This window comes from Perca fluviatilis, chromosome 23, assembly GCF_010015445.1.
Source record: "Perca fluviatilis chromosome 23, GENO_Pfluv_1.0, whole genome shotgun sequence".
Classification (NCBI taxonomy): domain Eukaryota; kingdom Metazoa; phylum Chordata; class Actinopteri; order Perciformes; family Percidae; genus Perca; species Perca fluviatilis.
In genome coordinates, this window is record NC_053134.1 from 6,807,950 (window position 1) to 6,832,337 (window position 24,388).

Genomic DNA, 24,388 nt, shown 5'->3' on the forward strand with positions numbered 1-24,388 from the left:
AACAATGTTTCAAAAAAGGTCACGCGGGATTTGACCTGTATCCTAAATCCCAAATAACTCCAATTTAGTTTTTCTACTGACAGAATTTTTAGAATCAAACTGGATTTATTGCTTTAAGTATTAAGTAGGTTTTCACATATAACAAAATTGCTCTGATATTTTGGTGCATAACGGTCAAAATAAACATAGTAAGAAAAAATATAAGTACAGCATAGGTCAAGAAGAATCATAAATATAAAATGGAAATCTACAATAAAAATATGTAAAACAAAAAGAGCTGTACAGTGTTTAAAATAAAGAGGATGGAATAAAATATATAATGTGCAAATGTTTATGTTATGAAGAATATATAAAAAAATATCAATAATGATAATATATATATATATATATATATATATATATATATATGCAGACACAGTTGCTTATTTTTTCTTTTTTTTCTTTCTTTCTTTCTTTATTTATAAAGGACAACACACATTAATCAACATTTCTGTAAATGTACCAGTGTTAGCCAGCCGGCTAATTTTCAACTGTAGTCCTTTGGCCAGATGATTTTAGACCAGAGCAGCAGGAAGCCGCAAGACATTAACTGATAGAGATTTTTAACTGATAGACTGTATTTAATATAATTGGGATGTATTCTTGATGAAGATACATTAAATAGGTTTGAATATGGCACACTTGCATTAACAACCTGCAGTCTAAAACCCACAACTGCTCATAAATGAAAAGCTAATTCTGAGCTTACAGGCCAGAATGTGAACATAAATACAGTTTTCTGGATCTTAAAGGTCCCATATTGTTAAAAAAAAAAAAAAGATTTCTAAGTCTTTTTTGATTATAAAGCAGGTTGTGCTATATAAATACTGTGAAAGTATCAAAACACTCAATCCACAGAGAAATGCACACAGTCGATATTCAGAAACTGTGCCTTTAATCGAGCCGTCAGGACTTTCATATAGTTGTGATGTCACAACTATACCATATATAGGTAGAAGGTGCCGCTACAGTGCCGTTACAGACATTCCCCGACTGCAATGACGGTGCAGACTCCGAGAGCGCAGATTAGGAAGTCCCGGTGTCACTACCCGATGTGAGTCGAGTGCAGATGTGAGTTGTGCTGTCTGTGTCATACTGAAATTTGTGAAATCCATAAAATAATAAACTGTTCTCATTACAAACAATAACAGAACATGGAAATCATTTCAAAAACGTTTTAGCTATCTATGATTGTTTGATTGCTAACGTTAGCTCAAAACGTGACAGCCTTTGTTGTGTTTGATTGCTAACTTATAGCCAGCAGTGAACGGACTTTGTTATGTAGGTCCATTTTTATTGTATTGACATTACAGAAGTCTCTCGTTAGCAGGTTCTGGTAGGCTACTTCAGCCTCTAATCTAGAACTGACATCAGGGATCAGGCCGAGAAAATGTGATGCCTTACGCTAAATAATAAATTACTGCTATGTCTCAAAGTGACGCATGCACAACTCGCATCTGCACTCGACTCACATCGGGTAGTGACACCCGGAAATGCTGACCAATCAGAGCAGATTGGTCTTTTTTCGGGAGGGGTCTTAAAGAGACAAGCACTAAACAGAGCGTTTAAGACAGAGGGTGAATACAGGTATTCAGACAGACAGTATGAGACATTTTTAGTTTTAGTTTTTTTAAACATTAAAGCATGTAAACATGTTCTAGAAACCCAAAATACAAGTATCAACCTGCAAATGAGCCTGATATGGGACCCATAAAATGACTGAATCAATAAATAAAGCAATAATAAAAATGGTCAGAGAAACGTTGGGAGATAACATCAACACTTCTTGTAGAAAATATGCAGAACTTTTAGTAGTTCTACACTTTAGTATTGCTACTTATACTTGAGTAAACTGTGTGAAAACTATATTAATATTATTATAATCTATCACAACATACTGATATTATCACAATATTAATTTTGCCCACCCTTAGGGTCCTTAATTATAACTTGTATTCTATCAGACGTGCTAACACACACACACACACACCCACACACACACACACACACACACACACACACACACACACACACACACACACACAGGTCAGAATCCAACAACGCCATGAAGTATTGAAAGACTGAAGGGAGTGCGTTCCCTACCTGGTGACCTCTTTCTCACTTGCTGTCCGACTTTATCCGACAGTTTGCACATGGCTGCTCCCATCTCCCATCTTCATCTTACGCACAACTTAACATCCTCCACACACGCACAAACACACACACTCTCACTGCAGTCTTTTTCAGTGTCTCTCGCCCGTGTTCTACTCTACATTCAGCCTCTATCAGACTTCAGATGCTGATTTGCGTAGAGCCACCACTCTCTCGGTTTCCCTGTCTGTGTTGTTGTGCTGAGTGGGTGATTTAACAGTCAAATGGAGGCCACAGTGTGATGGAGACAGACAGGGAGAGGAGGGGTGCTGCTGCTGCTGCTGCTGCTGCTGGATGCAGGACTGCTGACTCAGTCATCCACAGTCACTCTCTCTTTCTCCTCTCCTCTCCGCTCTGTTTCTCTTTGCTCACTTACGTAGCTTGTTATGACTACTGTGTCTCCCCAGTTTCCTGCGGTCACTCTCTCTCTCCATTCATCCATTCACCCTCTCATCTTTTTTGACAATGAACTTGATCCACAGAGGAAGAGCCTTCTAAAGCCAAAAATCCAAACACCCATCCCATCATGCATACTGCATGGGTTTTGATTTTTGGATGAGTCATCAGTCGGTCAGTGAAATAACTCAACAACTGTCAGATGGATTGTCATGTAATTTTGTACAAACATGTGTGATCCCCAGAGGATGAATCCTACTGACTTTGGTGATCCTCTGACTTTTCCTCTTGCGTTCACCATGAGGTTCACTTTTCTGGTATTGAGTGAACAATCGTTGGATGGATTGCCATGAAGTTTGGTACACACATTCATGGTTTCCTCCGGATGAATTGTAGTAACGTCTAGCACCATCATCAGGTCAAAATCTTAATTTATCTGTTCGTCACAAAACCTCAACAGGTCCCCCAAACCATACGACCATAGGGGTCCTTTATTCCAACCTTTTAATATCAGGGTTTCTGCAGGTTTCAGGTCAAATTTAAGACTTGTTAAGACCTTTTTAAGACCGTAATGAATGAAATATAAGACCTTTATCATCAACTAAGGCCTAAATTCAGTTTTTTTTCCAAGCAAAGTATCTCTAAACTTGCACTTTCCCATAGCTGATTTATGTCTGTGGTACAATCCCAAAGAGACTCGCGGCAATAACACGAAAGCTGATTGGCTGCAATATAAGTTGCATGTTGGTCTCATTTGTAGTCATAATACAGCAAAATTAGATTTGGACTAGCGAAAGAAAGATCTAACACTAAAAAAGCATTAGAGGTAGCGTTGCATGGATGTAGGAAAATTAAGACCCATTTAAAATGATTTAAGACCTAGAACACAATACTCTAGCCAATTTAAGACTTTTTAATGCCTAAAATTTTGATCTTGAACTTTTAGACTTTTTAAGACCCCGCGGTGACCCTGAATATGACCCACAGGAGCGTTTCATGAATTAGCGCCCCTAGCGGTGGCAGTAAATACCACCCACTTTTTACTTCCTCATATCTAAACCACAAAACAGAACGGTCGGTCGCGGTACTAAACACGTCTTTTAATGCTGTGAAATTATAATTATAATTAATTATTTACATTTCAATGTTGTTGCTGTTTCAATGAATCAGTAAAAAATATTGATTATATACTAATATGATAATAATAATAATAATAAGAAGAAGAAGAAGAAGAAGAAGAAGAAGAAGAAGAAGAAGAAGAAGAAGATAAACTGACAGCAGCAATTCTGCATAATAAGTAATATAAAATAAAATTTTGAATGCAGTACTTTTACTTGTAACAGACTATTTTATATTGCATAATTACAATTTCCACTTACGTAAAAGGAATCAGAATACTTCTTGCACAAATATGTGCACGTTTTTTCTCCTATTTCTTTTACAAATTTTCGGAACGTTACATGATGGATCTGTATCTGAAAGCGTATTCTTTCTGCTGCTTTTCTCTTCTTCATTCTCCTCTGTTCTTCCTCTCTGTCTCTCTCTGCTGTCTCTCCCAGGGATAAAAGCTTTCCTCAGACGCCAACAATCGATCAGACTCAATCAGAGGAAAGATACACAAACTCTTTGACCTTCTATACTTTTACTGTAGAGGAAAGCTTTCATGTACACAAGAGGAGGGAATTATTTGATGTGTTCTGATTGTCAGATTAATAAAAGAATTAAGTGGTGAACAGAAACAAATCCTGACATGTTAACAGCATATGATTGTGTGTTCAATAAATAATGCATGTTTGGTACGACTTCACATAATGATATTCCTTTTAGGAGGAATAAATCTGGACCCTCTATTAAATATAAATATTAAGCTCCTTTTATTAGGATGAATAACAAACTAAAACATTGTGACTTACAGGTGAATGTATGTATGAATTAAATTGACTGATTAATGATAAATGTGTCGTCAAATAACAGAAATTGCATCAAAATCTCATAATTTTCTTTTGTAAAATGGAAAACAAAAGACATTTTTGAAAAACAATATTAATAATAAATCACGAGAATCAGTTTGAGATAATATCCAGTTTTCAGTTTTTAGCAAATGTTATGCGTTTGTTAGTTTGTTTTTGCTTTATATACATAAAATAAGCATACATGAATTGTTTATATATATTATATGAAACTACAGTTGTTAGTATAACGTTCTGGTGAATTTATAAAAATTGACAGATGCAGCCAAAACAACAACTGCCTCTGCACCAGCAGCCTGTAAATCACCACACAGAGGGCTCTTATTGTGAAACAATCACCACACAGAGGGCTCTTATTGTGAAACAATCACCACACAGAAGGCTCTTATTGTGAAACAATCAACACACAGAGGGCTCTTATTGTGAAACAATCACCACACAGAGAGCTCTTATTGTGAAACAATCACCACAAAGAGGGCTCTTATTGTGAAACAATCACCACAGAGGGCTCTTATTGTGAAACAATCACCACACAGAGGGCTCTTATTGTGAAACAATCACCACACAGAGGGCTCTTATTTTGAAACTCAGCAGGATTTCATCTTATAGGTCAAAGATCAGAAACCACAAACAGGACAGACTCAACAGTTTTTTCTCCTGCGTGTGAAACAGTTTATTTTTTTTAGCACAGGCTCTCTAATCAGGTCGGTGTGTGCAGAGAGAAGCACAATGAAGCTTCATCTCCTTTAACACTCGCCTGCGGAAACACACACTCCATCCCACCACACGCCCACAAAGGTCAAAGGTCATAGTCGGCTAGAGCGCTGCCAAGTTTGGCCCGTGCTCCCTTTGTTTTGGACCACCATGGCATTTGACATGCTCGTGCTTATTCTGCTATTATTTTGAAAGTGCCGTAAAATCCTTCATGTAATGACTATGAAATGTACATTTTGTGCAGCTAAAAATACATAATCTGAGTTTTACAGCAATGTAAAGCACAATGCCGGTAAACTGCTCTGTTGTTGTTATGTAATCTACGACAAATTACATGAATTACGGTATTCTTCAACATCAATATTTATTTTTTGGCCCGTGGCCTTCCATCCAGATACATTTTGGCCCTTCAAATGAAATCATTTGGGCACCTCTACCTATACCTATACTAAATTAAGCACATTTCAAGCAGCGCCAGTGCTATGAAACGGTACACACTTCCTGTCTCCTAAATGGGCGTGGCCTTGTTTGAAAGTGTCGTGAATGTCGTGTGGATGGATGAAAAGTTTTATTTGTATACTTTGTTAATATTTTCTTTTGCTAACGTTAGATATTAACAGAGCTAAAAGACATATTTAGCATTACAGAGATTAGTTTTGTTGACCTTAGCTTATCTGTGTTGGCAGATCTCGTGAGAGTTTGGTCCTGATACAGAAACAGGTCTCAAACTGAGTTTATTTTCTCCTGATGTGTCCGTCTGAAAAATGCCATTTTAGTGTCAGAATGTTCTGGAGATATGTGGCTTGTGAAGAACGGGTCCAATATTTACTTTAGTGACTATGACTGTGTGTGTGTGTGTGTGTGTGTGTGTGTGTGTGTGTGTGTGTGTGTGTGTGTGTGTGTGTGTGGACAGGTGTTTGCTGAATACAGCAGCCATCTGTTCTTTTCTGTTTCTTAATAATGTGTCTTTCTTTCCTCTCTTTTCCTCTTTTATAAGACTTGAGTGGGTCAGAATAGATACAGTTATCATATCACCACAACACACACATAATACACACACACACACACACACACACACACAACACACACACTTCAGTCTACACGGTCAATTAGACACACTTACTAAATAGCTGCAGACACTTGAGATCTAATATAGTAAATCAAATTAGCGAATCAAATTAAACTTGTTTTTAGCCGGACATTTTTCATATTTTGTTCCTACGTGTAATATCTTTTTGTTTCCTGCTGCCACAGAACCCTTGTTCAGCTCACTTTACAGCAAACCCTGTCGCCTCTTGGTCTCTTGGTTTCCACATACAGGAAGAGAAAAGAAAAATAGGACAGTCGGAATCACACACACACCCCCAGGACTCACCGGAGTTCCTCCACAGCAGACTGACTTCCACTCGCCCGGAGCGTCGCATCACTTTCGGAAAGCGGTAGAAAAATCTTGACACTCTCCTCAAAGTTTTGCCAAAGTTTTTGGCAAGGCCCATTGCTCAGCACACACACACACACACACACACACACACACGGATACAGAATCCAGATGACGATTTAAATCCAGGGATAACTCAATGCATATCCAAAATCATCCTTCACTGTCACCCATGATCTCTCTCTCTCTCTGTCTGGCTCTGCTGCAGGTCTAAACTGGTCCCCCCACCCCCCCTCACACACGCTGACCCCCATTTGCCTGCTGTCCCTTGTTTGTTCAGTCGCTGTGACAGTTTGGCTCCACAGAAGACAAGATACACTCATCTGTGGCAGCTGATGACACACACACACACACACACACACACACACACACACACACACACACACACACACGCACACGCACACACACTGTAGGCAGCTTTAGTATTTTGCACAATGGTTCAAAATGAGCCTGTCCGTCCTCTGTGATAAACTGTGCTACAACGTGAAACACTCTTTTTCTCGGCTTTATGATGCTCTGCTGGTTTTGGAATCTTATTTAAAAAAGAATATGAGCTGCTCTCATTAATATATTATTATGTTAAATATTACTTTACACAATTTCTGCTCATGTTTGTTTGTTTTACAATCCTTTTGAATCAAACATACATGCATTTGTTCTCTTCTTACCGTGACAGGCAGACGTGGAAGGAGTATGATCTTGTACTTAAGTAAAGGTATCAATACCACAGTTTAGAAATACTTACAAGTAAAAGTACTGCATTTAAAATCTTATTGAAGTTAAAGTACAAAAGTATTTGCATCAAAATATACTTAAATGTGCTAAAAGTAGAAGCACTCATTATTCATAATGACCCATTTTAGAAAAATATATATATTAATAAAACAATTTATTGGATAATTTATATTTTGTATTAATAATCTGAATCTGCAAAGTAACTAAAGTTATCGAATAAATGTAGTCAAAGTACGATATCTGCCCCCAAAATGTAGTGCAGTACAAGTCTAAAGTAGCAGGAAATGGAAATAATCGAGTAAAGTTACTTGCAATCGGAGCTAATCGCAGTACTTGAGTTACATTCCACCACTGCAGTCCAAGAGGAAACACTCAATATGTATTTGTATATACTGTATATTCATAGCAGTCCTTTGTGTGATGAACATTATTGCCCACAACACAGACATGTTGGATAAAACAAACTGGCCATTTTGCACGGAGGGAAAGTTCACAGGGTCATTTAAAATGAAATAAAAGATAAGATAAAAGATTAGAGATGGATTTTCTGTTGTTTTATGTGAAAATGACAGAAATCAGATGGAATACAACAGAACCAGGGAGCAATTAGAGATCCTTAAATGCTTTCTACCCCACGACTAATGAACACACACACACACACACACACACACACACACACACACACACACACACACACACAGTGTATCTGTTGCAACACTAAACCCCATCAGACAAAGAAGTCTCTGTGGCAGGTTTCTGTTACTTCATCATGATGAGAGACACAAAGAGACGAGAGAGGGCGAGAAGGCGAGAGAAAGAGAGAGACAGAGAGAGAGAGAGAGAGAAAGAGAGAGAAAGAGAAAGAGAAAGAGAAAGAGAGAGAGAGAGAGAGAGAGAGAGAGTCCAGGAAGTGTCCCTATCCAGTCTCATCTGACCCACTTTGAGACACACATTGATGTAAAGTGAACAACTTGGTTTTCTTCAGTATCAGTGTCCACATCAGTGGTGGTATGTAACAAAGCACATTTCCTCAAGTACTGTGCTTAAGTACTAGTAGTATTGTACTTTTGTGTACTCCACTACAACCTTAAACAACTACAACAGTAAAATCCTGGTTTTACATTAATGCATGAGAAATAATAATCTAATGATATAATATATAATAGTGTAACGGTCACAGGGGGCATTTTTTATACTTGTAATTCATTTTAAGTACATTTTCTTGATTATACTTACATACTTCAATGCAGGACTTTTAGTTGTAACTGAGTATGTTTACAGTGTGTTTTTAGTACTTATACTTTAGTAAAGGGTCTGAATACTTCCTCCACCACTGGAATATACAGTATTTCATTGTGTTGTCATCCTGAGGAGCCGCTGTTATTTAACAAATTCAACTAAATATGTGACGTGATGATTAAACATAGAAACTTACTGAACAAGCTAAAGTAAAATGGGCACTCATTAGAGGCGATCAATACGTCAGCATGGCAGATATTATCGGCTGACTTTAGCTTGTCAAAGATGTGTCAGTATCGACGTATAGGTCAGCAGGTAAGTATAAAGAAATATGTACGTGTTCATCATCAAACTGAGTCTCCATTACACTGTTTGTACCCCAGAGACCACTGATAACAACAACAACAACAACAACAACAACAACAACAACAACAACAACTGTAAAATGTGCATATCTTCTCATCTTGGTTCTTCAAACACTACATTTAAGTAACATTTTAATACAACCGGAGCACACTGCATACCAGAAACCTATTGGGTGCAAATCTGATGTGTAATCTGTGTAGTTTGGACACATTCTTCCAAAGAGAAAAGCTGCAAACCACCTCTTCCTCGAAAAATTAAAAAAAATAGGCAGAACCTGACAATGCTTTATTTTACAGCTTTTTCCTGGAAAAAATAAGTAATCGGGTACTAATTGATGGGGATAATAGAAAATGTTTCTTCCAATTCATAACACAACATAGATATTCTTATAGTGATTGTGCTACATTTAAAGCAACACCAAAGCACTTTTCCTCTTCGGTCCCCCTACAGGTTGGAAATGGAATTGTGTCCATTACGTCTCATCCGAACTACAGAGCCGCTACCCGATCTGGCAAACTTGCATAGCGCGGTTTTAGCCGATAGAGGGCCGCAAAGTGAACGCAGAAGTGCCGTTCACCCTGTTATGAGTTGATGAACCACTGAAACGATTTTGGAAACATTATTTTAAGGTACAAAAGATTCTTTGGTGTTGCTTTAAGTCATCTTTTGTAATCGTTTGTTTAAGATATGTGCTTGTTAAAAAACTAATCAACCAGAATATTGTTATCTGATTTGTTTTAACTCTCAAAAATCGACATTGTTCAGCCTCAAAGATCCCACATCGGTCTGGCTTTTCATTGTGGGGTTTTGTTTTGCACTCAAATTAGAGAATTTCACCGACAAAATGGTGAAACTTTAAGTCCAGTGGAAGCTAGTGGTGTAACAATACATTGATCTGGATCGATATATTGATTCAATGCTCAACGATCCAATATCATCGATGCAAAGTAAAAAAAAAAAAATCGTAATCTTAAATCTTTAAGATATGCCTTTATTTTGAAATTCCAGCTTTATATTTATACTTTTTATTAAAAAGAATTAGTTTGTTTTTCATTCAAATGTCTGGAAAAGCTCATTAATAAAACTGTCAAATCATATGTATTTGTTTATATAAATGGAACTTGTGTTTATGTTAAACGGGCATATGATATTGTCTCATATTGATCGCAGGCCCCTGAATTGAATCAAATTAAAGTCATAATATGGCAAACTTTGTGATATCAGCAAATATCATATCCTTGTCCAAAGACATGATATAAAACTTGCGATTTACACCCCTAGTGGAAGCCAGAATCGGATGTATATCTTTAAATCAACCAAAAATATGAAATCTTCATGATGTAACCTGGGTCAGTTCAACCGGTTTGTAGCACGAGAAATTAATTTTTAAAAGAAATAACTGACCTGCTGTTGCTTAACTGACTTATAAGTGACTGTTTTATGTGCGTTAATAAGTGAACTATTGAACCGTTGTCCCCTGCAGAGAGCTACAGGACAGTAGCGACCACATGCTTCACTCCAAAGTTTGTTTTTTCATCCGAAATATTATTCTTGTCCAAAGGTTGTTGACATTCAGCTGGGCCTTTAACAAGCTTCCTAAGTGGCAATCAACTGCATTTTAAATGAGCGTACACACTTAATGTATACACACAAAGTCTATCAGTACTGCAGGTAAAACTGACTGAAAACACAGAGCTCACTGTGCAGGAATATTGTCTGTAAACATAATGAGTGTAAAAGGCTAAAAGGCTAACAGCATAAAGGCTGTGCCAGCCTTGTTTTAGTGTATATTTTCTACATGACTTGTTGCTCTATGTATTTGTGTTTTTTAGCCCAAAAACAATACGGTAGATAAATGAAGTAGGTTTATAGTGCGGTCCATTTGTACTCGGAACTCGGATTTTCCGAAGTCAAAGTCGGAAACGCCCCCTGACCTCGGATTTCCGAGCTTGGAACTCGGGCAACCACCAAGGGGGTAAGCTTTAGGGGTGGGCGAAAAAATCGATACAGCATAGTATCGCAATATTTTCTGTGGCAATACTGTATCGATACACAGACGCCAAGTATCGATCTTTTATGATATATGTGTTGGTCAGTTTGTCTGCTTGACAATCTGCTTTTGCAGCAATACAATTGAAGTGTGATGAACAAACAGAGAAATCTATCTTTTTAGATGAAACAGATGTTGACAAAGTTTCCTTTTGGGGACACAATTTGAAATTGGGAAAAATTTGAAGTTGGAAAAAAGTTAATGAATTGCAATATATCGCAGAATATTGCAATATGTTTAAAATCGCAACAATATCGTATTGTGACATACGTATCGTGATGATATCGTATCGTAAGGCCTCTGGTGATTCCCACCCCTAGTAAGCTTCACTTCAGAACTCGAACCTCCTATGGCGCCATTTTGATGCTACAACAATATCACCTCCCGTTAGCATCCCATTGACTGCCATTCATTTTGATGTCACTTTGACAGCGAATAACTTTACATCTGAAGCGTTTAAAGACTCTATTTGTCCGTTGTTTATTTCTAAAGAAACACAACAATGTATAAAAGGCTCCATTACCTTGTATCTCACGTTATGGCTCCGTAGTAGACGTTTTTGTAAAAATAGGTTAACGATTGTGTCATAACCACGCGACTTACTGTCGTATAGTAGAGGAATTACCGTACAGTACAGGAGAAGCTAGCAGGCATTACGACTTACATTCGCTGTTTAAGTTTAATTAATGATGTTAACTAGCATGTTATTGATCAATAATTAGCCTGTGCCCATGTTATCTCCTTACATATACCTACGCTCTCCGTCTCTGTAAGATTGGCAATGATTGAGATTTCTTTTGGCACAGCTACCAGAAGACTTCCAACTTTCAGACAGGTTGCTCACGTCACATTTACGTTGTCTCTCTCAGTTGGAGGCTGCGCAGTAACGCTCAGCGCTCACCGGAAAAGTGCTTCTAATATCCTTCACTGGTCTCCGTCCAGAGCAAAGGGATCTGTTGGTCCATTATATATATATATATACTGTCTATGGCAACCACCGAGTACCCCGAGCTAACAATCCAACATGGCTGCCACGTGCATCAACAGTTGTGAAAGCTGTAGTAACATACAGTTATAAGCACTTCTGTGTAATTTGTGTCTCACTAAATCAGTCGTACACGCAGCGCCGTCCATCTTCTATCTGTGGACATGTTGCTACGCTGTTTGTATGCACAAAAACAGCGTAATGCATTATTATAAACTGGCATTGCTAACAACGGCTAACCTGGCTAGAGCTATTGAAAACAATGAAAACCCCGGGTGTGACGTCACTCCCAGCTTCGGCTTCCGAGTTCCGAGGTAACTGGAACGCACTATTACAACAACCCGTTAACATTCCCTGACGGGTATTTTTATGAAAGATATAGATTTTCAGCAGAGGGAATTACGTATCTTTGTCGGCTTGTTGAGGCGTGTGTCGCCAATGCGCACATCGGTTTGAATTATGTTTTTATATTTTTTATTTGCTCTCACGATCGCTTACCACTGCCGGGGTTGCAACTGAAATAATAGGCTAAAGCAACGACAGTTTATGGAAAGCAGAAGTGTAATTATGATCAGATCTTGTGCCTGACTGATGGGGAAGTGATATTGACAAGCGTTGTGATTTACGTATCTACAGTGTCGGCTATTTTTTTGCCAGTGTGCCAGTTTAGCTGGTGATCATGTTAACTGGTGATATTTGCATAAAATCAGTGAATAATCAACAAGGCCCTGCCTACTTTTGAAGAGCGTTCTGTTCTGCCTCCGCCCCTCGAGTGCCAGAGGTTCACATTTTTACCCCCAAAACGGAATAAAGTGTTAAGTGGGGTCATGCCAGTTTGTTGTACATCAGTTAGGTTTTGGTATGTGAGGCAAAGATGAACCTACTTTACTTTTTTGAGGCTTGCATTTGCCCATGTTAAATTGTGATATCAGCAGTTAACATGGACGTATATTTCTCTCATATGTTAACCTGTGTTAACTTAAACTAAAAGTCCATTAAAAGTCCAATATATAGATAGAAATCACAACTGTGTAGTGTAGTGGTATACACGACATAGAAGCTAGTCTAATAACTTTTTATAGGACCGGCTTCACCTAACCTATAAAACTCTGGCACTCGAGGGGTGGAGGCAGAGCAGAACGCTCTTCAAATGTAGGCAGGGCCCTTTTAAATGTTCACAGATTTTATAAAAATATTACCAGTTAACATGATCACCAACTAAACTGCCACACCGGCTTTCCTTCCTGTTTTAGGAAGCAGCGACTGTATTGCGTTTTGTATGCAAAACCGTGTCTGTGTTCTTCATATTTATGTAGAATCATAGTTTGCTTTTCTTATGTAAAATATGCGGCTCTGGTAGATGTTTGTGATTGGTTGCGCTGTGCAAAACGCCTCTTTAATGTGAACGCGGGCGTCGCTGGATTGGGAGACCCTGGGTTGACTGAACTAGTTGTTAACCAGCGTTATATATGTCAGTGGTCGTGACACAGCTTATGCGGGACCGCGGTTGTTAGGTATGGTGAAGCCGGGTAACTGAAAGAGATCCAGGGCATGTTGATCTTGATTTGTAGTACAGGCCTCTGGTATGACAGAGATTCTTCTTTGCTGTTGTTTATATACATATATACATATTTACATATTTAAATCACATTTACAGCTACAGGTCTGGACAGGACAGGAAAAGAAAAGAAGTAAGTAAGAGAAAGAGAAGAAGATGAAACAATAGTGTCTTTGATAATGAATGAATATTATTGAAAATCTTACAGAGAGTCTTACAGTGTTTCCATTACAACACATTAAGGAGGAGAGCCTTTTTCCTGTTTTTCCTCTTTGTATTGTTTGGCAAACAGAAGTGCACACAGAGGGAGGTCCAATTCGCACTCGAAGAGACGTTAACATTTGTTTCCTTTTAGACCTGAACCGGTCCGTCTGCCTTCCAGCGGCTGAGCTGCGTCTCACAGCCCTGCCTACAGTAGGCTACATGTCATCCACATCATTCAAACATGTGGTCTTACTGTATGTCTGAGGGTGCTACAAAAAATGTCTATATGCTACTTTGATAAGAACTTATTTAAATGATTTATGTTTTCTTAAAAGTCTTTGAGGTCAGTCGATACAAAAACAACACAAAACAAGACTCTATAAACCCAAATACCTCCAAATATACTTTCATAAAAGGTATCATATTTGGTCCTGCTTTACAGAAAACCTTTTAAGAAAACTATCTAATGATAGCTCCTTTGATGGACATAAGATTAGGGCTGAAAAAGCAGCACATCCTCAACATTTAGGAAGCTGAAACCCTTATGGTTGGGGGTTTTCGTCCTGATATCCTGACATCAACAGCAATATGGCTGCCATTTATTGTTTATACAATCTATTTAGTTGAAGGACGAAAGTGAAATGTTTTAATATTGTATAATGATATTGTTTCAGCTCTGAATAACATACTTCTAAACTAAAGAGGTGAGTTATGGGGCGCCTGGGTGGCTCACCTGGTAGAGTGTGCGCCCCATATACAGAGGCTCAGTCCTCGCCGCAGCAGGTTTAATTACGACCTGCTGCATGTCATTCCCCCTCCCTCTCCCCTTTCATGCCTACACTGTCCTGCCAAATAAAGGCCTAAAATGCGAGAGAATAAGGTGAGTTATTAAATTTAAAAAAGCAGCCAAGGATCAAGTGGGTTTACTCACTGCCAGGTAAGCCCTTTTAAGAAATCACTAAAATCCACTATTTGTCATTTTACTTTTGTAATTTTAATATTTGTTGTTGTTGTTGTTGTCCTTCATTATGGCCTGGTGCCTGGTATTTAATTATGTTGGAGAATACTGATTTATTTTCATATTGAAGTCATTTATTCAGTTTTTCCCCATAAATGGTCAAATGTCATCTAAAGAAATATTAGAATCATTCTTAAAAACCCAACATGTGTGTCTCATCACATAAACATAACCTCTAGGTCCTTTGTGCTAGCTATAATTTCCCTCTGTTCAGGTTATGCTCTAACATTGTGCCATCTACTTCTGATTTAATGGTTTGGATACTTATTGATTAAGGATTCATTTAAAAAACACTTTATTGATGTTGCATTTACAGCCATTAAATATAACATTTCCATTTAAATTGAACCTGCACACCCTAATTTGTTTATGATCATGAATAACAAAGTATTAGTCTTCCTCTGAAGGGGCTCCTCATCTTGAGAGTCCTGCACCCCCACCCATCAGTACAGACTCACCTGTACAGGTGAGACCATGCTGGAAGATGTAGTAGCAACAAACATCACACCAGGTGGCATTGCCACTGGGCTCGAAGCTGTGTCCCTCCCCGGACTCCTCTTTCACCCTGGGGTCCCTCTCTCCGGGGGAGAAGATGGTCCTCACATCGGGGGCTCTGAACCCCTTTTTCCTGCCGCGAGCTGGCCCTCCACCGTGACCCTCCATCCCGTTCCTGCCGGCTCCTGGCTCGCCGTTTCTCCCCTCACGGCTGGGTGAACTCTCCGATGGCTTCTCACTCCAAGCCGCCTCCAGACCGGCCGGTTGAGGCGACTGGTGCCGCCGGACAGCTCTCACAACCACCGCGCCCTTGTTGGCCTTAGAGATCCGCATCTTAGCGCCCGGCGGCGGCCAAGTAGCCTTCGGTGCCTCGCTCTGCGTACCGGGGTATTGATTGATATGAACAGTCCGCACATTTAATGGAAAGTCATCCGTGACCGAAGAGCGCGTGGGCACGTATTTCCTACCCTGGTGAACGACGTTAAACATTACGCACACTCCTCATACTTCGCTGCGTTACAAGTCGGTGGAGGAGTATTAAACCACTGACTGAGCTACAGGTGAGACGTCATTGATGACACCGACCGATGAGCCGTGTCCTCTTGGCGCTCGCGTTTGTTGTCGGTGAGCCGGTTGAGGCAGGCCAAGGCGTGCAGGGGAACGGGTTGGATGACATCTCATTTCACTGAAACATCAAACGGCACAGCATGCTGCGCAGCACGTTGCAGAACAAAAGTACACGCCAGACTCCATTTAAAAAATGCCAATTTAAAGATTAGGCTCTTCGTTTTCAGGAATCATAATCACTTTGCAACTCGATTTAATCAACTCGCTAAATGTATGGGAATGTCCTTAATTCGGCATGAATTGCACTTATTAGTCCAAACCCAGCCACATATAATTAAGATTGACATTTATTTTGGTGTGGCATGCTGCTTCCTATGCAAAATTACCCAATACATAACTTCCCTTGAACAGTAAACCATAGGTATTTCATAGAAGCAAAGTGCTGTTACGGCCTCTTATTTATATGCAGAATTAATATATAAGAACGAGTCGCTTGGGTAAGTATTTAAAAATGGAAATAGGCTATTAAATAAATTATCAAACATTTGACTATATATATTTGCCTATATTAGAAATTCTTTGACTGGGGTTCACTACTGCTGTCTGTACAATGTACAGTTCCTTAATTGACCACAAGGCGGTGCCGTTTTTACTAAAACATGTTTTATTCAGCAAAATCAAGTCTCTGGAAAAGGGATGTGCACATAATAATAAAGTAACAACCTTTAAGTCATTAAATACATCCAGCCTACATAGGAAGACATTTTAACAATTCAGTTACTTATATTAGCCCCCCATTACATAGCCAAGATTTAACCTTACAGCCACATACTTAAATGTGTCATACTAACATTTACAACTTAACATTTCTTGTGACATAATCCATTCATATATTGTGATATAAAATGGCCTTATTTTTCTTGAATACATCCGTAAGGACCACTTGTTATAAACGGAGATGAAATTACAATCAATAGTTTTTTTAGTCATGTAATCATTTATGTGCAGCAACATTAACAAATCCAGACAGCACACACAAGATTTCTTTGGCACCTTTTAACAATTTTAAAAACCCTGAAATGCAGGAAACACCAGCAACAATTACAGATAAGCAACTTCGCGCACCACTCAGAAACTCAAAAAAAATTAAATAATTCATTTTCTTGAAAAAGTGCAAGTGCTGAAAAATATCTAATTAGTCTTATGAAAAATATATTTTGTCCACCAAACCAAAAATAGTGCATATTTAAAACTGCTACATGTACCCTACATCTCCCTGAGAAAACAGAACTATTATGTTACACTTCTATCATATCAAACAGTAGTTATCAATGGCATTAAAATAGTTTCATCTTTGGTGCCTTCTAAGACTTACAAAAAATTGACAGAAGAAAGACCCGACCAATGTACTTATTTATGAAAAGAAAACCCCGATTAACACAGTAATGCATGCAGCAGCTGCAGGTATGTTAATGCTTGTCAGGTCTGGGTTTTATGTGCATGTAAACTGAAGTGGCAGAGTACAAAATGTGTGTCCTGAATCTTATTTTGTTCCTTGTGCAAAAGTTAAAGCCTTCAAGAGAACTTTCTGTTCGCTAGATGTCGTCCTCATCGTCACTGTAGAAGGCTTCCTCCTATAAAAGAGAAGAAGATATATTCATATTCATACGGTTGCCATGTTTTAAACTGCCTATATTTGGAGCAATTCATTTCTTATGCAACTATACCACACATTTTAATAATGGACCAATGAGATAACTGCTTGCAATATCATTTCCCATCTCTCTCAAATAGGGGTGCAAGGGTTCACAAAACTCACGGTTCGGATCAACGTTTTGAGTCACGGATCGGATCAGCACAAAAAAAAAGGGGGGAATTTAAATCATTATTAAAATGTAATATCAATAACTTTTAATAATAATGATTTTTTTTTTTTTTTTTTTTAACTGTTCAATACCTTGAGCGAATCTTGTTGGGGGTGGAGTGGGGTTTGGAGGGGGATAAGGGGAGAAGAAAAACAAGCATCAGACTTAAGCAACACTTTGTGCTTTTGTTGTATTTTCAATGATGATGTAATCAGCCTAAGGTTTCTTTTTTTTTTTTGTGAAGATGCTTCCTCTCCAATGTATGAATAATTGTAAGAAAATAAATAAATAAGTGATCACAAAAAAACAAAACAATAATGACTTCTTTCACCAGTAAGTGCTGTTAAAGACAATAACGACTGAGAAAAGGGTACTTTACAACAACTTTGAACGCACCACGAGGTTTACCAGTTTTTAAGTAAACGCAACAGTTTGCCCCTTTTTTGTTGTTTTTCCGACAACAGCAGTGACCATAGTGCTAGTTTGTGTCTGAAGGCCATTTTATAGTCGTGCGTAAAATCAAAGACGTACCCCCGCAGACCCCTCTGCGTCTACGCCGGACCCTACGCCATAGCGTGACGCGCACCTCTCGAAAAATGTAACTACATTTCACAGCGACGCACGTCACTCAGGCCGCTGCTTTTGGTAGCGTTGCATTTCCCTCGACTCATTTCCTGGTTCTCCTTCTCCATAAACAACATGAAATAGAGAGGGTTAACTTCTCCTGCTACAGAGTCCCACTGTGGTCATAAAGAACAGGGGAGACACTTTGTTTCACTATGACTCTAGAGTCGCTACTCGCTCCAAAGCTAATGGCCATCACTCTCTCTCTTCTCCCTCGCTCTATCACCCACCACACACACACACACACACACACACACACACACACACACACACACACACACACACACACACACACACACACACACACACACACAACGGCGAGAGCTCTGCGTGGAGCCTCTGCACAACTGTAAAATGGCCTTTAGCTCATAGCTTTAGCAGCAGACTGTTATTCGTCCTGTTGGAATCCTCTCCAGTGAAATACAGACATGTACACCGTTTAGCTGTCAGCATTTTAACCGTGTTGAATCCAGTTACTACTGTAGCTAGCGGTAGGCTAACGTGACCTGCTGCCAGGTGTAACGTGTTATTAGTGTTAACTAGCGTGACAGGCAGCGATGTTTCTGTAGCCTCTAACGTCTGTTTGGGAGCATCAGACAGCAGCGCAGGTATTTAAGTAGCACCGAGATGAGGCACCGAAATCCGCGTCGCTATTCCCTCCGGTAGATACCGGGCACCGGTGCCCTATTAGCACCGGATTTTAACATGTGGCGCTAACGTGAACAGAACATTGCGTTGCCTGCATCTTTTCACGGCAAACTTGCGTGTGTGGAACGTGGCCGCACAACAGCTGAAATGTTGTGTTGCGCACAAACGTAGTGTTTAAACTTTACGGAGACAACCAAATCAAATACGGACTTCTTTAGAAATAAGAAGTTTGGTTTGTTGTTATATTAAAAAAAAAACACAAACACTGAACAGGTGGTTGCCAAGGGGGGCAAACAGAGGCCACGAAATGGTTGCCAATGGACTCAATCTGGTTGCCAAGGGCAACCGTTACTGTCAAGCCCTGCATATTATATAGTAACAAAGGTTTATTGGTCAAACTAATTGTTCCAAGAAGGGGTGTGTGTGTGTGTGTGTGTGTGTGTGTGTGTGTGTGTGTGTGTGTGTGTGTGTGTGTGTGTGTGTGTGACGTACATATCCGCCCTGCTGCTGTACCCAGGATGAATAATAATGCTGCAGATATCTGGCTCCGTGGTCAAGCAGTCGGTTGCTGGGCAGCGTGTTCAACGCCGACAGACGACTGGTGATCTGCCGGGAAAAAGAAACATGTTCAAATGTTAGTCAGTTCCTCATCCTCTTAACTTTATATATATATATATATATATATATATATATATATATAAAAATAAAAATAAATAAACACCAGAAGGTTGTTCCTACCTCACAGGTCACAGCGATCTGAGTTTTGGGAGATGCTTTCGGCCCCGGAGAGTCGGGGTTGGGGCACCTGAGGCCCATCCTCGTGAGAAGGGTCGTCATTAGCAGCTTAAAAAAACTGTAGTTCCAAAAAAGCTCTGTGGCTACACCAGCATCTTTCAGCTCCTGGTGGAGAAAAAGAGACCGTTTCTGTTCAGTGCTTTTTCGCCGATAAGATTTGATCAATACTGAGGAATTAACTTGCACCATTTCACACACTCAAATATATGTTTAAATGTGCTCGATAGCAGAAATGCCATGGGGAAATAGAGCAGAAATGTGGCTCCATTTTATGCTCAATGGTGTTTTAAGCCAACGTCTCCTTCCAGGCAGTGCTGCGACCGTTGACTTCAAGGCACCTAACCCTAACCTTAACCCTAACCATAACCATAACCATTTCCTAATCCTCGCTGCCTGGAAGGAGACGTTGGGGGCTTAAAACACAGATAAACATATTTTACTGCAGTTTCTCAACATCCAGTGGCTGATAAACGCGTCTCAAATGGTTTATCAGCTGTAAAAAGACATCTATTTCTGAACTCTAGACCTGCCAGATATGGTGGAAGATTGGTGCCAGAAACAATATGAAGCCATATAAACCGATAATAAACAAATACAACTTCCAAACCTTTGCCATGAAAGAGTTTCCTACAACAAGATCTGCAAGGCTGAAGGAAATTCGATATTTATGTAGGTTTTCATGTCAGAGGGAGACATTGTTTCTTACCTTCTCGTTCAGTCTGTCTCCACTCTCCCTCAGCAGCAGGCCGATGGTTTTCTCCACATTCACATCAACTGTACACAACAGAACACGTGATTATCGATCAACATTCAACAAGAAAACAACAGGTGGCCTTTTAAACCCAAGTTACTGCGCTGAAACAGCTTTGACAGCTGAAGTAATATTAGTGACACCAACACTGACATTGCTAAATGTGCAGCGTAAAAGCTTGTATTCTCTTCACTCTCGGGTAACATTTTTGTCAATTAAACATGGCCACAAAGAGTAGAACAGGTAGCTCTACGTATATAGTAATTTGGAGGCATTCATCGAGTTGAAACCAGAGAGGTTCAGGAGAAGAATATTTTTTTTAAAAGTTCTTGCATAAGGCCTGATATATATTCGTTAGCCGTTTATTTTGTAGGAAGGAAACCAAAACTCACCTGCGGGCGAGTCAGTCTCTAAATCTGGAGGAATGAATGGGATTTCATCAGCGATATTTGTTAGCTTGCCTGCTAAGTCTTTCAGCTCATCCTCTTCTTCAGCTAAAAGAAAACATGCAAATAAATAGTTGAGAGAAAGTTAAAAGAGTATGAGCACACACGCACAGATGTGTTAACAGTAACAACTCCAAGCCTGTATCTTAGACGGGGATTCCTAAAGAATAAAAACATCATCCTGAAAAGAAAAAAAATCCCCCAATTAACAATCTGTTACGTCACAGTGAAAACCCACGAGGCCTGACTGACAGCCTGCTAGTAGTAAAACTACAAAAACAAGATTTAGCTGTTTTATGACTAACTGGGAGGTGATGGAAAATGTGTCATGCAAGAGATTCACAAACAAACCTCCAAATTAAAGAATAGTTGAATCTTGATTCCTGATGTGGATCACGCTTTTTGGTAAAACTTTTAACCTTCTTATACTAGATTACAACAAATATCCCAAACATCATATATTAACTATCGTCCTTAGTCCTCTCCAACCTCCAGAGCTCTCAACATTATGGTGACTTCCAGAGTCATTATAAAAAGGCCATTTTACACAATGGTTCAGATGAATTGATAATGAAAATAATTGTGTGTTTCAGCCCCTTACTATACAGGAGATCTAAATATGGAGGGGGAACCTGAGGCTGTGTCTTAATACTCACAAATTGAAACCACATCACCACATCTGTCGTCAACATCACGCTGATTCACATTATTTTGGGGCGGTTCTTCTGCCCCGGTCTGAGGTTTGATACAGCTAAAAAGGGTCGGCAGGCTTTTCCATCCCTTCTTCCACTTCTTCTTCCTCTTTTTCTCCTCTTTTTCAGTCACGCCCGGCGTCTGAGGCGAGGATCCGTTTGCATCTGTGCCACCTCTTAGTGAAGTCGGTACATCCTGTGTGGATGACTTATTTTCCGGCCGTCTCCTCGCTGCGTAGGCCATAAGGAGCCTGAACTCCACCGTGTCCTCCATGCTGTCTGTGTCTGAGGTAGATTTCGGGCTGTTGGGGTTGGAGAAGGGGTCGTGGATTTCCACGTGCCCGTTTGCCATGTTGGTTTACTGTTGATTAAAAAAAATAAATAAATCATACTGAGAAAATTAAGACAGTAAACTTAAAATCATTCATTTACAGCTGAATAGGTTTGTATTATAAATGTGTTCTCGCCATATATTCATTTTTTTTTTTTTTACTTAAATTTTATTATTCTGCAAGAAAAGTCAGAATAAACCATTACTTCTGGATGTTATTTTAATTATTATTATTATAAACAATTTTTGTGTTATTTTAAATATGTTTGGGTTATATTTAAAATGTATCTATAAAATGTAAGAACATTGTGAAAATGCCTGATTGATCATGATGAACAATTAGACAATCAAAAGCCCAGAAATACTAATTTTTACAATAATATAAAGAATTGAAAACCAGCAAGTCCTCACATCTGAGAAGCAGGAACCAGTGAATTTTTGCCAGATAAATCAATTATCAGAACAGTTGCCAATTCATTTTCTGTTGATTAATTTATTGCTTCTGATTTATTGTTGTTATGTTGTACTGCCTACACACCCCAATATGGGTAATGTAAATACAGTTGTTTTTATTACAATTATTATAAATAATTCTATTCTATTTTTCCATTCCCTATACTTCATGTATATTTTTTTTCTCCTATGTCTACTTAATGTGTAGCTATTTGTGTTATTTTGACGTGTGTACATTTTCTTTTGAGCTGCTGTAGCACAAGAATTTTCCCACTGGGATTAATAAAGCCTATCTTATCTTATAATTGTAGAATACACACGTTTAAGATAAAATAGACTATTAATCCCACACTGGGGAAATTCCTTGTTATTATATATATATATATATATATATATATATATATATATATATATATATATATATATATATATATATATATATATATAGTCTACAGTCTTTTTATTGATCTGATATATCAATATTTATGTATTAATCGTCAGTTTAAGTACATTTGTGTCTGTCACTGTTTAACAGCCTCTGGTGGTGGCTAAACTGAATGACACTAAAGTAACTCGGATCATGTAGAGGCATGTTATCACTAACTTTAAGCTTTATAACAACCTGTTGTTTCCGCGAACACGCGATCAAATATAGCCAGTAATTTAACAATAAGTTAACTTACGGTTAGACGACGATGTTTTTGACGACGACATGATTTAGCTATAAGAGTTTTAAAACTTGTTAAAAGCCACTAACTTACAAAGCAAAAAAAGTTGATGTTACGACTTAGCTAAAACTGTAACAGGTCAACATACGTGAAAGTACACTTTTCAAGTATCATAACTAGTTTGTTTAACAGCGCTAGCGTTAGCCATATAACTGTTAGGGAATAGTATCCTTAATGCAAAGTTAGCTGTTAGCTAGCTAGCTAGCTCCCTGTCATTAACGTTAGAAAAAGCCTCGGTTACAAAACTAAACTGCCAAAAGTAGCTAGCTAGCCTACCAAAAACACTTTACCCTACTTTTGAGAATTTACTTCATGTGCGTACATGATTTCAAAACATAAAAACATTAATACTCACGGTCCAAACGATTAAAAAGTACACTAAAATATCCACCCAAGTGCTTCAACCAACGTCTACTGTACGAGTGAATTAACACGAAGACCTGTTGGCTGAATTTAAAGTCCCCCCCCAAAAAAAGTTGACAACCTGCGTCACACGTAAGACGTCTTAATCACATGACGCAAGACGCAAGCTAGTGTCAAATAAGCTGTGCTCGTTTTTCTTGTTGAAAATCAGAAAATAAATACAAATATTGACTCCAAATGTGAACAATGCATAAAATATAATAGATGTGTTTCACTATCCACTGCTCTTCAGCCACAACAATCAACAATTTCAAACTGAAAGTGAAACTGACACAGTGACACAGCAAATGAAAAAAGTGTTTCAACTTTATTTATTCTAAAATGATAAGGTTACTCAAATGACATTACACCTGTACAATCTGGCATGCTTTGTCATTATGCCTTTCAAATGTATATACACGTTTTAACTTTCTTCCCTTAAACATTTTAAAAGTCCATCACAACGTTAAAAGGTGGGGGATTTTCTGCTGTGACAGAAACTTCCAGAACCTTTTTGTGTTGGTTAAAACACAAAAAACTACATCTCATCTTTTGTTTTGAGTGTCGTGTCAGTGATATAATAACCTTGTTTAACATCAAAATACTTTATGTTTTGGCACTAACGTTTTGAAAACAGAATCAACCAAAGGAGGAGGAAGTTTACATTTTTACTGACATTTAACCAAGTGAGGTAATGACTATTAAACCATGTTGGGCTCCTGAAATTG

At 38.7% G+C, this 24,388-nt stretch overlaps 2 protein-coding genes across 3 annotated transcripts in view; both read right to left on the reverse strand.

Moving 5' to 3' along the window:
- The window catches only part of rassf3 (Ras association domain family member 3), a 76,405-nt gene extending 60,449 nt beyond the window's left edge, over positions 1 to 15,956 (reverse strand). Inside the window, exon 1 of one of the 2 annotated variants that reach the window (XM_039791563.1) lies at positions 15,322 to 15,956. In XM_039791563.1, the coding sequence (XP_039647497.1) occupies positions 15,322 to 15,847 (526 nt within the window). In that variant the 5' untranslated portion in view covers positions 15,848 to 15,956. Of the gene's footprint in view, positions 1 to 6,645; positions 6,891 to 15,321 lie in introns of those variants that run through there. The other variant, XM_039791564.1, reaches the window with a different exon arrangement.
- Positions 15,957 to 16,571: 615 nt separating this feature from the next.
- On the reverse strand, positions 16,572 to 23,763 carry LOC120553692 (apoptosis facilitator Bcl-2-like protein 14). Its single transcript, XM_039792379.1, has 7 exons — positions 23,614 to 23,763; positions 21,711 to 22,107; positions 21,001 to 21,102; positions 20,564 to 20,631; positions 19,801 to 19,962; positions 19,555 to 19,668; positions 16,572 to 17,559 (listed from the first exon to the last, which is right to left on the reverse strand). The coding sequence occupies exons 2-7, from the start codon at positions 22,096 to 22,098 to the stop codon at positions 17,521 to 17,523; spliced, it is 873 nt and encodes a 290-aa protein (XP_039648313.1). The 5' UTR covers positions 22,099 to 22,107; positions 23,614 to 23,763; the 3' UTR covers positions 16,572 to 17,520.
- Positions 23,764 to 24,388: the final 625 nt, after the last annotated feature.

Bases quoted from the DNA above. Each gene is read 5' to 3' on its own strand.
- LOC120553692 (XM_039792379.1), bottom strand. From the start codon at position 22,098: ATGGCAAACGGGCACGTGGAAATCCACGACCCCTTCTCCAACCCCAAC. The intron at 21,103-21,710 runs GTGAGTATTAAG...GTTTTCTTTTAG, and splicing joins TGGTGATGTGGTTTCAATTT to CTGAAGAAGAGGATGAGCTG. The intron at 20,632-21,000 runs GTGAGTTTTGGT...TGTTGTGTACAG, and splicing joins AGAGACTGACTCGCCCGCAG to TTGATGTGAATGTGGAGAAA.